A 16,767-nucleotide genomic window follows, 5' to 3' on the forward strand; every position below is an offset into this window, starting at 1 on the left:
CATATGTAAGGATGTAAAAAGAACTATTCAACCTGGTCTACAAGAGCAAGTTCCAGGACAGGCTCCAAAACCACAGAGAAACCCGTCTCAAAAAAAAAAAAAAAAAAAAAAAAAAGTGCAAGGCCAGCGTAAGGAGCTAGGGAGACCCTGACTTAGAATAACATGGAGAGAGGGGATTGGGAGTGAGCAACAGCAGAATGTTCGCCTAAGTCACTAGGCCGAGTGCTCCAGTGGGGCCTTACAGTGCCACAGTTAAGGAAAAGGGTCGTTAAATTGGGCTATAACCACAGACATAGAAAATTCATATAAGCAGTTTTCTAGAACAGTATTTCCACACACAGTACATATTATCTTATTAATGGACAATGAAAACAAACAAGTAAACACAGTACCCTGGCACGGTGGTGCACACATGCAATCCCAACATCATGAGGCACAAGCAAGAAGATAAGCGTAAGTTTGGAGCCAGCCTGGTCTACACACCAAGTTTAAGATCAGCTACACAGGAAAACCCTGTTCCAGACAAAACAAAACAAGCTCACATATGAACTGACTAAAAAATCCACAAGAGAGCCAACATCCTCATTGATCCAGAGACTCTAGGAACACACCTGAGACTCGCAGAGACCCCAGGAACATGTCCGAGACTCTCAGAGACCCCAGGAACACATCGGAGATTCTCAGAGACCCCAGGAACACATCGGAGACTCTCAGAGACCCCAGGAACACATCGGAGATTTTCAGAGACCCCAGGAACACATCTGAGACTTTCAAGAGACCTTAGGACCATGTCTGAAACTCTCAGAGACTCTATGAACACATCTGAGATTCCGGAGACCCCAGGAACATATCGGAGATTCTCAGAGACCCCAGGAACACATCTGAGACTCTCAGAGACCCCAGGAACACATCTGAGACTCTCAGAGACCCCAGGAACACATCTGAGATTCTCAGAGACCCCAGGAACACATCTGAGATTCTCAGAGACCCCAGGAACACATCTGAGATTCTCAGAGAGACTTCAGGAACACATCTGAGATTCTCAGAGAGACTTCAGGAACACATCTGAGACTCTCACAGACACCAGGAACACATCTGAGACTTTCAAGAGACCTTAGGACCATGTCTGAAACTCTCAGAGACCCCAAAAACACGTCTGAAACTCTCAGAGACTCCATGAACACATCTGAGATTCCGGAGACCCCAGGAACATATCGGAGATTCTCAGAGACCCCAGGAATACATCTGAGACTCTCCAATCATGTCCTAATCATGAAGCTGACAGTTTACTTCTAAGCCAATTTAAGCGTCTCCTTTTGGTAAGCAGACTGTGAGCACAGTGAGAACATATTCTAGGTGACATATAATTAAAGAGAAATGCACTGGAGTAGACAGACTAAACACAACGGTGTAAAAACCACACTGCTTATAACCCAACTGCCCATCTCCTCCCCAAGCACGATGGCACTGTCTTTGACAGAAGCCCCGACAGTACTGAGGATTCAAAGTTCATTTTGTCAAGGGTTCAGCTATGGAGGTAGAGGATAGAAAGTGAAGAATCTTCCATCGCGACAGAGCAAATTCGTTGTGCGTTGGTACACAGCTGATGTACGCTGACCTTCACCTTGAGTGCTAAGGTTGGTATAGTAGATTTGTTCATAGGAAAACTTTATACATCTATTTGCCAAATTATGGCCAGTGTCTGACTATAGCACACGAGTGTCCTAGTGTGTCTGTATTCCTTTCAGTAGTAGCTGGATCTGCCTTACTTCCGCCTCTATTTCAGAACTCCAAGTAAACAGTGTGAGAAAGGCAACCCTGCCAATGAAGCTGCTACCGTTCCAAACCTTGGCTTCCCCAAGTGCTTCCTTTTTCTATTGGCCTCCATTACCTATCTGGCACTTAGAACTAAAGCCAGTAAATAAAAGAGTCCTTTCCTTACTAGACAATTTGCTTCAACATGTAAAAGTCATATTGTCTATGATTTAAATAAGAGTGGAGAGTTGTCTACAGGAGACTCTAGTGTTTGCTTTTTGAAGGGGCATGGCTGTGGTACTCACTGGAGACCTAGGGATGGAAACATCCCATGTCCTTCAAGACATCGCTCTGACTTTAAATCTTGATGGCTTTAGACGTAACATCCAAACTTTCCTTATTTCTTTTTCCTTTTACATTAAGTGTGTTTGTGTGTAGTTCTTTTTTTAAAAATTTATTTATTTATTAAGGATTTCTGCCACCTCCCTGCCACCGCCTCCCATTTCCCTCCCCCTCCCCCGATCAAGTCCCCCTCCCTCATCCGCTCGAAGAGCAATCAGGGTTCCCTGACCTGTGGAAAGTCCAAGGACCACCCACCTCCATCCAGGTCTAGTAAGGTGAGCATCCAAACTGCCTAGGCTCCCACAAAGCCAGTACGTGCCATAGGTTTGCTGAGATGTTTCACCTAGAAAACTTTGTGTTTGTGTGCATACATGTACAGCTGCACATATCTGAAAACTTTGTGTTTGTGTGCATACATGTACAGCTGCACATATCTGGATGTGAGGACAGAGCTGGAGGACAATCTGGGGTATTATCCTTGGGCACTGTCCACCCCCTTAAGGACAGTTTCTCACTGGGTCTGGACCTCACTGGCATGGCTAGGCTCGCTGCCTCCCTACCTCTGGGGCTGTGTACATCATGGCTTTTACATGTGGGGAGCTGGATTCAGGTACTTATGCTTACATAGCAAGCATTTAACCTTCTTATCCAAGCAACTTTCCCCCCATAACTGAAGTCAGCCATTGCAAAGTTCTCTGCTACGATGGCCTTAACAGGAATGGATACTATCCCTAGGTATTTCAGGCCTGCTCTCATCAATAATCTGGTCAACATAGGCAGAAGAGCTGTGGCCAGGCCTAGCTCTGATCGGTCACCCCTCTGGGTTCTCCATGGTGTGGTGCACAGAGAGTCAGGTCCCCAGCAGCAGCAGGACTGCAGCTTGGTGAACCAGGTATGATGAACACATGCAGTCTGGAGCAGCAGACTGGAAGGCAGGCTCTGTGCTGTCCTTGGTAGAAAATGAATGACAAGTTTATTCCATTTGGAGAAATGAGTAAGAGTAGCCAAGCTCACGCCCTTGGTCATTTTGAGACAGACCTGGCTAACAGACTACTGACTTACTTCGACATGAACTGAAGTAACCCCTGCCATGGTCTGACCTGACTGCGCTGCCAGAGCCTGTGAGTCCCAAAGAAAGGCTGCCTTTCAGGGCTCACTGGCTTGCTTCCGTTCATAAACTGTGGCATGCAGTGATGCGTGTTCCCACAGCTCACCGTGAGTTCATTCCAGGGCAGTGTTAATCTTTACTAGAATGTGAGACTGTCTTGAGAACAAACTGGGTGCAGACCAGCCTTGAGGTGTTTCACTTCCAATCTCGGGCCGCTTCCTTCTCCAGGCTTCACAATCCCCACCCCCTTGTAGCCCAGTGGTACCAGGTCATCACTCTCGGAACTACTTTCTGAGCAGGGCCCAGATGCTGTCCCCGCCCCACAAGCTCCTGGTCAAAACTGCTCTCGAGGAAAAGGACTTGGACTCGCCAGCCAGCTGGCTTGTGTTCACAGCATCTGCAGACCTTCCCATTCCTGAGATCCCATCCCTGTTCCTTTTCCCTCTTCTTTTGGAAGAAAATGCCACTCGGTTCACCCCTTCAACCCTCCATTGTGTTTCTGGAAGCCTGGTCACCATCACAGTATGGCTATGGTTCAACTGGCCTAGGCTGAACACTTCATCTGAACTGGGCAAGCAACTGCTTCTCTTTATCTACATTCTAAAGGAGTCCACCATAGTTAGAATAGTCTTCTAACAGAACTGAACCCCCATGGTCAGCATGTGACCCTCCCACCCCCCTGTATCCCATTTGGCTGCTCTCAGAGGAATGGCAATCACAGGCAGCTTTCTCTGGCCTGGGAAAGTGTTCAAGCATGGGTTAGTGCGAGAGAAGGGAGTTCAGGGAGGCGCCTGTGTGGACACAGAGCAGAGCAGGACCTACATCTGCAAACTTTGAGGACGGGATGGGCACTCTGGGGACAGAGTGACACTTGAAGGAGAGAGTCTGAGAATCAGACTACATTTTTCTCTTAGCCCTTTAGTGCCTATTTAAATATCTCTATATTCCTAATCTACAGTGAAAAATTAAAGTTGGTTATGACGTAAGTTTATAATTTTGGAAAAGTAATTTACCCCCACCCCAAGGAAACACTTTGCTCAACTGTGGTGAGTCACCCAAGGAATGGGACACGGGATCCGCTTCTCAGGAGCAGCAGACACTCAGGGGTGGGGTCTGACACCCCCAGAGAGCAGGCACAGCGCCTTTCTTCCTGGGGTGGAAAAGAACCAGGGGCATGCTCTTCCAGCTTGCTGGGCTGCGCTGAGGGTCTTGTCCTGCCCTCTTACCAAATCCACCCCCCCTGCTTGTCTCTGTCACTCTGACAGGGTCTCACTTCAGAGTTCCGGTAGGCCTGGGACTTGCACGGGGTGCCCTCTCTGCCTCCTGTGTTCTCTGACTACATTTCTGATAACTGTTTCTCCCGTTCTTCTTTCTCGCCTGGACACACAACAGAAAAGCAGGAGTAGAAAAAACCACTTTGTGTTAAAAAGTCTGTGATCTTGTATTTGACAGCCTGAGGGCACAGTGCCTGGGCATCTGGTGGTGTCTGTCAGGACTAAAGCAGTCAAGAGAAGCCTATGTCACAAAGGAGCTTTTATGCTCTATCTGTGGAAAAATAAGGTCGTTCTTCAGGCCTCACAGCACAGGGGCGTACGTCTCTTAGAACCAAGGTAAAGGAGGGACACACACAGCTTCCGGAATGGTGACAAATGAAGCATCGTCCTCTTTGTAAGGACATTCACTTTGTAATCCATGCTGCGAGGAATCCTAAGTCCATTAATGGCCTCTACACCAGAGAACCAAGTAGCTCAGGGGACTCCCACTCAGCCAAAGAGCCCTCCCAGCTGCACCTCAGGATTCCACAGAGCTGACTGCCCATCCGTGAGTTTAGTCCAATCCTTACTCCAGGATCCATGAACACAAGCAAGAGGCGGTAGGGCTGGGATGCCGTCATCTGGCAGAGTGCTCTCCTAGCACGCAGAGACCTGGGTCTGATACCCAGCATCACGGAAACGGGGTAATCCCACACATCTGTAATCGCTGCACATAGAGGAAAAGGCAGGGTATCGGGAGTTTAAAGACAAACTAGTCTACAAAACAAAGTTGAGGCCAGCTTGGGACACAGGAATCTCTGTCTCAGAAACAACCAACTAACTGAAAACTGTGATCACTGTAAGCCACTGTTGTGGTCACCTGTTCTACAGCTCATACTCATTCATTTGATAGCCCTTGTCTAATTCCAGCAAACTTTTATTGATATCCCTTGCTTGCAGAAGATCACACGCCCTCACCTAACAGGTGTTCTGCTTTTTACAGCCTCGTGGACATGCAAAGCCATCCAATAAAGGACCTTTAAGATGCCCCCCAAGTTACTGCAGATGCTGAAATCATCATCAAACTCCTAGACAACAATGATTAACCCAAACTGCCCCTGCAGCAATGCCATTACTTCAGCTATAGAATTACAATTTAGTCCTGAGGGTGGAACCGAAAGGCCCTGGCACAACAGACAAGCGTTGCACTACTGAGCCACATTCCCAGTCCCTGGGTTAAAACTTGTTAGCATGCAATTCCAAGGCTTGAGCACAAATAAAACAGCTTTTCCCAGGACCTCGGCTCCCGAGCCGGCTTCCGGTAGCTGAGAGCACACAATGACAAAGGGTCCAGGAGAAAAGCCACTTTACAGGAGGGTCGGCTTGCCTGGAAGCTAGCAGGGAGACACACAAAAAAGTACTTGATGCTGTTTCTAGGACCTGACTAAAATTAAATTAAAATTAAAGTTAAAATGTGTTTAAAAACAGCATGTAACTGTTTGTGTTAATTTGTCAAAGAATGTAACAGAAAGATTGAAAACAGTAAAAAATACTTTCTCAAGTAGTTTTTCCTCTGCTGAATATCCTCTGAGCAGCTGTCTTTAGCATGTGGGAAGATGGACTTTCTACAAGGGTTGGCTCCTGCTTCAGGAACTTAACACTTCTGGGCTAATTCTACACACATAATTCACGAGCATCCCAATTAATTCAGGCTCGTGTTTGCCTGCCAGAGTAATTCTGTACACTGTGGGGGCTGTGGTGCCCTGGCTAACATTCCCAGTTGGCTTGGCACCACCAGTGCTGGAAGCGAGTATGTTCAACAGAACTGGCACCAGCAGATGAAGCTGGCTGGTATTTTCAATTGCCTTGAAATTAATAGATTAGCAATGTCCCCTGCTTATTTTCCACAGCATCTTCATTCTTGGCACACAAGAGTGGGGGCGGATGGCTAACTTGGTAAAGCGCCTGCCGTGGAAGCAGGAGGACCCGAGCTGTATCCCAGAATCCATATAAGAAAAAAGGGTGTGGTGGCACATGCTCGCAATCCAGGGCTGGGGACAGACACACAGATTCCCAGAGTTGCCGGTCCTACTTGTCTCAAAAACACAAAGCAAAACAAGGTAGACAGTGCCCAAGGATTGTGACACCTGCCTCCACACACGCCTGTACGAACACACGTAACTAAGAATGGCTAAGATGAGGGTGCTAGACCCCATGATAAACCAGCTCTCTCTGGCCACGTGCTTGGATCTGTTGTGGGATCAACTCTCTCCACTGTCCTTCTGACATTACTTTCCAAGTTGCCTGACTGCCTGCTAAGTCAGTTACATGAAGCTGCTGGCGTGTCATCTACTCTGACCATGGCCATGTATCGGGTGCAGACCTGGGCACTCTATGCAGGAGCTAGTTTAATATACTAGAAATGCAACTGAAAATCAAAGAAGTGAGGCCGCCTTGGCCAAACGAACTGCTGCCAGGTTCTAAGCTATAGTTTAGTCTGCTTATGCATCTATATTTAGATGCTGTTCCAGTACTGGCAGACCCTAGGCAACATCAAAGATAAATATTGGCTTGAGATGTGCTCAGCAAGCTATATACTAGGTGGGGCTCATAAAGGGGACCTGAGGACACTCCACATCTGGGTGGATTTATATATTTTCTAGCGCCAGACCCCACTCTGCCCTTTCCAAGACAAGAAGTGGGGTGGGGTGGGGCTCGTGGCTGCAAACACTGAATAAACAGCTTACATTTCATATTCATTTCCCAGGAGAGGCTTGGTTACCTGAAACAGGCAGGGGTGGTCATCAGGTGCCTAGGTTTAGAGAAGCTGACACGGCTTTGCTACACGCCTCTCCAGGTCCTGGCACAGTCAAGGGCTTTGAGGACTGCTGCAAACGTGTTAAGAATGTTCCAGGGAACGGGGAAGGAAAGGAGCAACGTGAGTTAACAAAAGCAGCAGTTGCCTGTGGCTGGGGAACGGCTCAGTCTTACAGCACCTAAGGCGGATGTGCCTGTAACCTCAGTGTTGGGGGGTGGCGGCCAACACTGAGGGAGCATGCTGGCCAGTGTAGCTGAACTGGTGATTGCTAAAGTTCAGTGAGAGCTTGTGGTTCAAAAGACAAGGTGGAGAGGATGGAGGAAAAGACATGACATCAACCTCTGGCCCCCACATGTTTACAAAACACATGATGTATGTGCAGACAGAGACACAGAGAGACAGTGTGGTCTGTACAACTGCTACCTGAACTGAAGGATGCTTGGCCTTGGGCCGCCACACAGGCAAGGCTACGGTGGCTGCCCTCCAGCTGGCAGTAAGCATGACAGATACAGTGGACAGAGTAGGAGTTAGGGATCGAGGTATTTGTGATTTCAGGCAGAACCTTCCTTACTGCTTCCCACTCCATAGCCCCATTCTGCACATGCAGCGAATAAAGAGAATCTGCCCCTGGTGCCAAGATCCTAACGGGGAGTGGGGAGTTCCTCACTTTTCAACTGTGCTTCTGAGTTCTAAGACCTTTGTGCTGACTAGTTTTATGTCAACTTGGCACAAGCTAGATTCATCTGAAAAGGAGGAAGCCTCAACCAAGAGAACGCCTCTGTAAGATCAGGCTGTAGGCAAACCTGTAGAGCATTTTCTGACTCAGTGATTTATGGGGGTGGGGGTTGTGCCATTGTGGGGGGTGCCATCCCTGGGCAGGTGGTCCTGGGTTCTAAAAGAAAGCAGGCTGAGCAGGCCACAAAGAGCCAGCCAGTAAACAGCACTCCTTGGTTTCTGTATCGGCTCCGGTACCAGGTTCCTGTCCTGATCCTTCAATGATGAACAGTGATGTGGAAGTCCCAGAGGTAGAAGTCCTGTCCTTCCAAAAGCTTTGGCCATGGCCTTTTGTCACAGTAATGGTCACCTAAGATGCCCTTCTTGGCTGGGTCTCTGGCAGGATACTTATCTGCAAACAGGCAGGGCCAAGTTCTCAAAGTCCAAAGGTCACATGAGTCACAGCTGCAGGACCCTTGTTTGGTCAGGAAAAGCCACACTACTTCAAATAATGAAAACCAACCCACATCAAGTGAAAAACTGATCTCACGGCTGAGAAGACAAGGATTCCAGAAGGTTCCATTTTTAGATGTTCATACCCACCACATAGTTAGTTATGCCACATGGATCTAAAAATTGAGGAGCTACCAAGTTAGTTACTAGGGCAGAAAAATGACCTAGTCTTTTGTTGAAGCCCCATGAGTAACTTTCAAGTGAACTCTATGAGGAAGAAATGGCCACAGGCTTAAATAAGAGTTGTCTGATGCTGCTCTGTCCCCTTCGGGTCCCCACTGAGCTTTCCCATCCCCTGCAGTGCAGTGCCCAAGGCCTGGCTTTATTCCAGAAGACCTCATGGAGAGGCCTGAGAGCTGAACTTCAGGTATCAATACTTCCAAATGTTTCCTCATCGCCTTATTGGAGATTCTAGACGGGGTTGCCTAGACCATCTAGGTTCCAGGGGCCACCGTGCTGTGCTGAGTGCGAAAGCCTGGGGCTCCAGAGGACACCAGGATACATGGTACATATGCAGAGGGGAGCACCTTCCCTCCAGGTTAGCACCCTTGGCCCAGTGAGCTTCCTCAGCACAACCTTGGGACTCATCCATCTTTAAAAAGCGTTTTTACATTTATTTATTGCCTCGGCGTGTGTCTCCGAGTGTGTGCATGTGTGCAAGGCATGCACACGGAGGTCAGAGGACACGTGAAGGTGTTATCTCCCTCCACCATGTCAGGTCCAGGGATTGATTCAGACTGTCAGGCTCTGCAGAGAACAACCTTACTCCCATGACCTTTTTTTTTTTTTTAAACATTTTTCACCCATCTTATTCTTGGGCAGTGATCTGTTCCTCTCCATCCCCCACAATTTTTCTCTACACAGGTTTACTTCCAGTCCCTGGACAGCCAAGCCTCTGGGTGTACGGCTGAGGCAGACACTGGAGAGGCGACGGGAGGTATGTTTCCTGGGAGGGCTGAGCAGGCAGGGCCGGCTGCAGCACAATGGCCATTTCCTAGTCTCTGACACCACCATGCTGTACTAGGGCAGAGACTAGAAACAACCCTGCACCAGGTGCACTAGCTCTAGAAACATCCAGAAGGTTTCAGAGGGGTAGTCAGGGCTTCCTAAGTTTTCACTTCCTGCAGGTGAGACGCCATTTTCCTTCTGTGAACATCAGCTTTGGAACCAGGGCCTGGGCAGCATGGGGAATGCAGACTCAAGTGAGCCACTCCAAGGATGGCCGCTGATCCTCTGGTCCCATTTAGAAACAACAGCACTAGATTATTTTGGTAGAAATTTCACTTCTAAAATGATAAACTGGGCAGGATGAACTAGTGACTACTGTATGTAGTCCCACTGCCATGAACTCCTAGAAACCATTTTTCCACCTTTTTAGGTGGACTGTAGGAGAATGGTGGGGTATAACACAAAGAGGCAACTAGCTGGAAAAATGTGGAGCCTTTGGCTAGGCTGGCCTTATTTGCATATTATTTACATATGCTCAGAAGTACACAGGAGAAGCACCTGGGAGCCTGCTCAGCTACCAGGGAGGAGGGGCTACTACCTTCCTCATCATTCTTCCCTCACAGTCTGCCATGTGGAGGCAGGAAGGGGCATGCGCCAAGAATGAATAAGTAATAACTGAGTACATGAATAACACTGAGAACAATACCCGAATACTCTGATCAGAAAAGGGGAGCACAAGCCACCTACACTGACAGCACGGAAGCTTGCGAGCTGATGACTGTCCTTGCTGCCACTTCACAGACCGGGTATCTGAAGGCCTAGAAGTTGAGCCACCTGCTATGAAGCTGGGACAGGTCCTCCTCCTAGTCTGTGCTCTCTGTGATCCTCTGCTGCCAGGGCTGGCTGACACCTCAGGAGGCAAACGCGAAGCCACCGAGCACAAGGAGAGCCCCTGTTGGCCTGTAGGGGGCAGCCTGGTATCCAGCAGAAGTCAGCAGAGCCAACAACGGCAGGAGTGGGAAGGTTGGAGAGGAGAGATAAAGAAACATCAAGAGGGCAGAGGATGAAGGAGGGAGAAAAAAGGAGACCACTTAGGGGAAGGGGCAAGAACCCCAGCTAAGCACTGTAAATTCATGACAACCAGTCCATGGTGGGGAGCGCACCAATCCTACAGGAAGGAGGGAGCTGCCCTTCCACCGCTGGCTCCTTTGGGGGTCCACCTAGGAGATTTTCCACTCAATTTTCCTGACTTTTTTTGACCTTAGATTGTCACCGTCCTAAGAAGACAAACAGCAAAAAGCATGGGACAAAAAGCCATACACAGGGGATAAGGAGGTAGTTTAGCTGGTACAGTGCTGACAGCATCGTGAAGACCTGAGTTTGATCCCCAGAACCCACGTAAAATCCCAGTGCCACAAGCTTGTGATCTCAGCACTGGGGAGGCAGAGACAGGCGGACCCCTGGGGCTTGAGGGCCAGCCAGTTTAGCCTAATTGTTGAACCGAACACATGAGATGCCCTGTCTCTAGAAGCAGGGTGGATGGTCCTGAGGAACAGCATCCGGGTCTCTGCTGGTGCACATACAGGGTTATATACACAGCCCGGGGCTATCGCAGGGTTCCATTGGCCGCTCAAACCACTCTACAATGGAGATCTTTGGAAAGGCAGAGGTTTCACCTATCTCTACCTATGAGGGACTTGTAAGGTTCTATGGCCACCATGGCAATTATCCTTGGTCACTCAAAGCTGTTACGATGCAGCCCAAATGCAAAGACAGCCTACGGAAAGCAGTGAAGACCCCGTGTGTCACTTCAAAAAGTCATCGCTAACTATTTTATGCATCTAAAATGCTCCCCTTTTTAAGCTGTCCTCACCTGACAAGTCATGTTTTTGCTCACGCATACATTCATTTTCAATCTCTTCGAATTCAAGTCACAAAGACTAGTTAACTTCAACTACTCCCCCCCCGCTCTTTTTTTTTTTTTTTTACATTTTCTATTTTTTTAAGTCCTTAGGCCCTTTCCCAAACCACAGCTAAGGAGACTGAAGCACCGATGGAATGAATGCAGCCGAGATAGATCTGCAGGAACAGACGGCCCAGGACAACTGCCAGGGGCAAGAACTGGCCACGCACACAATCTCCTGCAGGAGGTTCTGGGTGTCTGGGTGTGCCACTGGCTCATGGCAGAGTGGCTTTGAGGACAGGCTCCCTCTCTCATGGGCACTGTCCCTGTCCACGATGGTCTAATCCACAGGGACTCACGCACGACATGAATGAGATTGCAGGCGCTGTTCCACTCCCAGACACATACAAGGAAGACCACCACGTCACACAAGAAAGAAACTAAAGCATGCTTCCCAAACAGCAGGCTCTGTCTTATCAAAACCACCCATGCAGTGGAGAGAACACAAGCAACTGCTACTACAAATTAATGCCTGGGGAGGTGCTGCGAATTCAGAATAGATAAGACCTCGGCTTTCAGTGGTACCGCACGCATAGAGCTGGTAGATTTATTTTAATGCACGCTCTGCTGTGCTGCTGCAATCTAACTGCTTTTCCATGCCGGCAGCTCCTGAGCAAAATGTCTGTATTGATGTGGCATTTCCTTTGTGTCTGACACGCCTCAGGAAAGACCAGTATCTTTGAAATGGCATTTTGGATGGATGGACGTAGAAAGATGCTTACCTCATCCCATTCTAAAAGGTAGCTGGTGATTTTTGAACCATTGTCAATTGGAGCCTAAAAAAGAAAATAATGAAATGAGATTGGAGAAAGCTGCTTAGAGACAAGCAAGCAACATGGTCAAAGACAGTGGCTGTCATGGCTCCATGCTATCCCCTCAGAGAAGGAACCAGCAGCTGCCGCGGGGCCTTGGTAGACAGCATTACCTATTAACTTGTACAGCTCAGCTTTAGGAGGGCTCAATCCCAGCAGACCTCCAGGGACAGTAAAGCAACCAGTCCCACCCCTACCATGCTCCTGCCCTACCGTGCACATGCTACCGTGCACCCTGCATCCCTAAGACAAAACTCTGATGAGTCACTTTAGGTTCAGTGCAGCAAGAGACAAAAGACTGCTGTGCTTCAGGACACTGCTTGGAGCTGGGGCAGGAGCGCTCACACCTGCCATTTTGTGACTTCCCCTCAGAGCTTTGGATTTTTGTTTTGTTCTACTTTTCCTTTAGGTACTTAGGATTAGAGAACCAGCCATAGAATTAAATACCTCCATCCCCACTCTACCTCCCCCCCCGCACACACGTGTGCCATACACACACGCACACACACACAAACAGACACACGCACACACGCGCACAAAAGGAAAGATTACATCCTTTGGATAGACTACCAGAGAGTACTAGCCCTTCACATGTTAGCAAAAACAAGCACCATCATTTCCTGTGCTCATAAAAGAAAGCTGATACCAGTGTCACTGAGAAGACAAGGTTCAACAAGGCAATGAGAACTTTCTGGGAAAGAGTACTTTATAGAGCCTGAGCTATTGGAAGGGGTGACACCACTGAGTTATCACAGCACTCAGGGTAAAAAGTCCTCAAAAAAACAGACAAAATAAAAGGCAAACAGTAGGAGCCTATCTTGCCTCAAAAATGTGCTTGGGCTTGGTTCTTTCTCAAGAGAGAGAGAGAGAGAGAGAGAGAGATGTGGGCCCAATGAACTCCACCACACCCTTGCAGACAGAACCCCAGCCCAGCTGTCTGCTTGCCAGTAGTCTGGTGTGATCTGTTTAATATCAACACGGAAATTTCATTTCAAGACTGAAGATCCACAATGGGTAACTGGGAGACTACACATACATCACCCAGGAGCACACCCAGGTTTATAAGAAGCACTCAGCACACGACAGCTGCTACTTTATCATCAGGGCTCTGGAAGCCTAAGGTCCCATCTTCCCCTCCCTCCCTCCTTCCTGCTGAACCAGCTTGCAGGTAAGTGCTGTGAGCTGGGAACTGGTGCTTTGAGCTCTGGTGAATCTGGGCTGCAGGGTAGGGTAGGGATGTAGGTGAACTTTTAAGTAACTGGCAAAACTTTCAGGAGAACCCAATTCTTTGGCTTTCTTAGTTTCTTTTTGGAGTAAAGAACAGGTGGCAGCCACTTAAACACTTAGACACTGAGCTGAATCTAGGGCCGCCTTATGTTTGCCAATAACTGAATGGAACAGGGTATTTTTGGCCTCCAAGTGACCTCTCTGGGAGCTGCTGGTCCACCTGAGACCCGAATACCCCCCAAGCAGAGCAGAGATGTATCAGTGATTCCCAGCTTTAAACCTGTAAGACCCCAGGGTCCCTCTGGTGATCTTCAGATTGCTTATATTTTTTTTTCAAAAGAAATAGATTCTAAATCTTTCCTTCGGAAAAGATAGATTTTTATTAACTCATGTAAACTTATTTTTAAATGGATGTGTAATTGCCAAGGAATTAATCAACCATGATGAGCTGTTGGGTGCTAAAACTCTGAAAAGGTGGGAAATCACTGACCTGGATTATCCCTGGAAGCCAGGAAGGAAAATAAAAAAGTTCAGAGTCTAAGCCAGTTGCAATGTTGCCTTTGTCCCAACAACACAGTCAATGTCAGCCACTGACTATGAGCGCATGGCCACACATACCAGGACACAGAAGCCTGGCGACATGTATGCTGTCACTCGCTTCTCTCTCCCGGAACCTCTCACCCCCACTCTCTGGATCATAGCCCTCCATCACCTCCATCCGCCTGACCGTTTCTAATGACATTTTAAGATATCAAGACAGAGAAATAATAACTGGAAAGGATGCAATGATCTGTTTGCTTGGAAACATGAAACTGTGATTAACAGGTTAACTTTAAAGATGCGACACACCTAAGACCACTTGCTAGGCAATGGTTATTTTTAGACAGTACACTGTATTTTATGAGAGCATGGTTCAGGCTGTTAAAAATAGGAATCCTGATTGAGCTAATGACTCATTAGTGAAAATTAATCAAGTCTTAATGGAGTATAGAACACAATATATTCTGGGAAGCTTTAACTATTAAGTATTTCATCTTAGGAAGAAGCTCTAAGAACTCAAACCTACTTTATCTGTAAACCTTCACATTGCATGCTGAAGTTTCCAAATGACCATAGAAATGAACTCAAGTAGGAGAGTGATGAAACGGAGGTATTTATACCACCCAGGATGCACTGGGAGATCTACCAAGTTCCTGAGAAGGTGCTCATATTGGATCTTGCAGGTCCTTCCTCCACCTCCTTTGCCTCTGCCTGCCACGCAAACATCAACTTCTGATACACCTAACTGGGTTCACGTGGCGATTACACAGGAACCCGAGTCCCCGTGCAAGCGGGCTGTCTGGAACAGCCACTGACTGCCTCCCATGAGCCGGAGCGCGTTCTTGGCCCTATACTCACCTTCCACTGCAAGGTGAGCGAACTTCTGCTCCTGTTCGCCAGCTTGGGAGGGAAGGGGCACTCTGGTGCACAGCTGTGGGTGGTGAAGCTGACTGGCTCAGAGCAGGACCCCTTGACAGAATTGTACATTGCATACACCCTGCAAAGGAAATGGACAGGCAGAATGAGCGTCAGTAAATGAGAGCTCTGCTTCCTGCGCTCTCCACAGCGGAGCCGAGTCCTGACACAGGAGCACACTGCGCTCGTGTCCTTGCCTCGCTCTGGTCAGTAAGGACAGCGACAACCATCTCATCCAGCCAGTTCCCACCCAGCCCCACTGCAATGGAGGTAACTCTGCTGACTGGAAAAGACATTGTGCGTATGAGAGTGGAGCCGCACTCCCAAAGTGGCTTCCATATATACACTCTAAATGCCAACAGGCGTGGCCTGGCTGTCTAGAAAAGGTGAGAAGTGCACGAGCTAGGAGCTGTCGGGAAGGCATTGAGGCAGCGATCAGAGTCCACAGGCTGCAGAGAATGCACGGAAGAACAGGGTAGACACCTCACCACTACTCAGAGCACCGTGGACATCTACGTACAAATACGGATGCGTTTCCTGAGAAACCTGCGGGCCACTGCCAAATGCACCTCTCTGCAATTCAACAGAGACAGCATTCCAGAACAGTCCATCCACATGCATATTTAATGCCCACGCACAGCACCGAGGCTAATGATTTTCTCTCTGCACTCTGAAGCACTTGGCTCAGCATTCAACGCATGTGCCTGGTTTTTGCAAAAACGCTAAGCACAAATGTAGACCTGATCCTAAAAGGCAATGTAAGAATCCACCTTGTATTTGTGTTGTTTGCCTTCTGGGAGGACATCATAGCATTTGAGGCAAAGAAATGATACCAATTATGAGACTGTTCCCTGCCCAACTGAGAAAAGGTTCCTCTGTGCACACAGTGTAAGATGAACAGTTTAACACAAAACCAAACTGCAGTGAGCCACCAAGATCACGTCCACATGTCAGGGTGGACTTTAATGAATTGTTGCAGACATGGTGGGGTTCAAGCTTAAACTTTATGTCACAATGTTTCTATGCAAGTTGTAATGTTGTGCCTAGACCAGGATATATGTATGGGGGGAGCTGGTGTCTTTAAATATCAGTACCTATGAATTTTAGGATTTAGATGAAGATGAAGACAGACAGATGCTGTGTATCCCCAGTCCATGGTCACAGCACCTTAGCACTATGTGCAGGCCTGATTCTTGCATGAAGGAGGTCGAAGTGGGATGACCATGAGTTCAAAGGTACCTTGAGCTACTAACCTAGTCAGTCTTCTGTCAGTGGAACACAAGCTAGAGTCATTTGAGGAAAGGGAACCTCATGGAGAAAATCCCATCATCAGACTGACTTGCAGACAAGCCCGTGGGACATTAGCTTGCCTGATGATTAATGTAGGGTCCCATTGCTTAATAATCAAAGTTCATGGTGGGCAGTGCCATTCCTGGGTAGGTGGTCCCTAAATCGCATAGGAAAACAGGCTGAGCAAGCCAGGAGTGCAAACTATAGGGGTGCTTTCTCCATGGCCTCTGCTTCAGTTCCTCCCACCTCCAGGTTACTGTCTCGAGTTCCTGCCTTGACTTCCCTCAGTGTGGCCTAAGAGTTTCAACCTCGAGCCAGGTCTGGAGGTGCATGCCTTTAACCCCAGCACTCCAGGGGTGGGGGCAGATAGATTTTTGAGTTCAAGGCCAAAGCCCAGGATACCTGGGATGACACCCACTCTCCAAAAACAGTGGAAAGCTGAAATAAACTTATTGCTTTTGAAATAGTTTTTGGTCATGATGTTTGATCACATCAATAGAAACCAACGAATTATAAAATGAGTTCTAGGCTAGCCTATGCTGTATAGTAAGACTATAGCCTGTGCTGTA

At 48.1% G+C, this 16,767-nt stretch overlaps 1 protein-coding gene across 3 annotated transcripts in view; it reads right to left on the reverse strand.

Moving 5' to 3' along the window:
• Nucleotides 1-16,767, reverse strand: part of Fndc3b (fibronectin type III domain containing 3B) — a 291,701-nt gene that overhangs the window by 51,177 nt on the left and 223,757 nt on the right. For all 3 annotated transcript variants that reach the window (XM_005343904.2, XM_026782781.1, XM_013347920.2), the window contains exons 10-11: nt 14,852-14,990; nt 12,137-12,190 (exon numbers count right to left, since the gene is read on the reverse strand). In XM_005343904.2, coding sequence (XP_005343961.1) covers nt 12,137-12,190; nt 14,852-14,990 — 193 coding nt within the window. The remainder of the gene's footprint in view (nt 1-12,136; nt 12,191-14,851; nt 14,991-16,767) is intronic.

The sequence above is a fragment of the Microtus ochrogaster genome, chromosome 1 (assembly GCF_000317375.1).
Source record: "Microtus ochrogaster isolate Prairie Vole_2 chromosome 1, MicOch1.0, whole genome shotgun sequence".
Lineage (NCBI taxonomy): Eukaryota > Metazoa > Chordata > Mammalia > Rodentia > Cricetidae > Microtus > Microtus ochrogaster.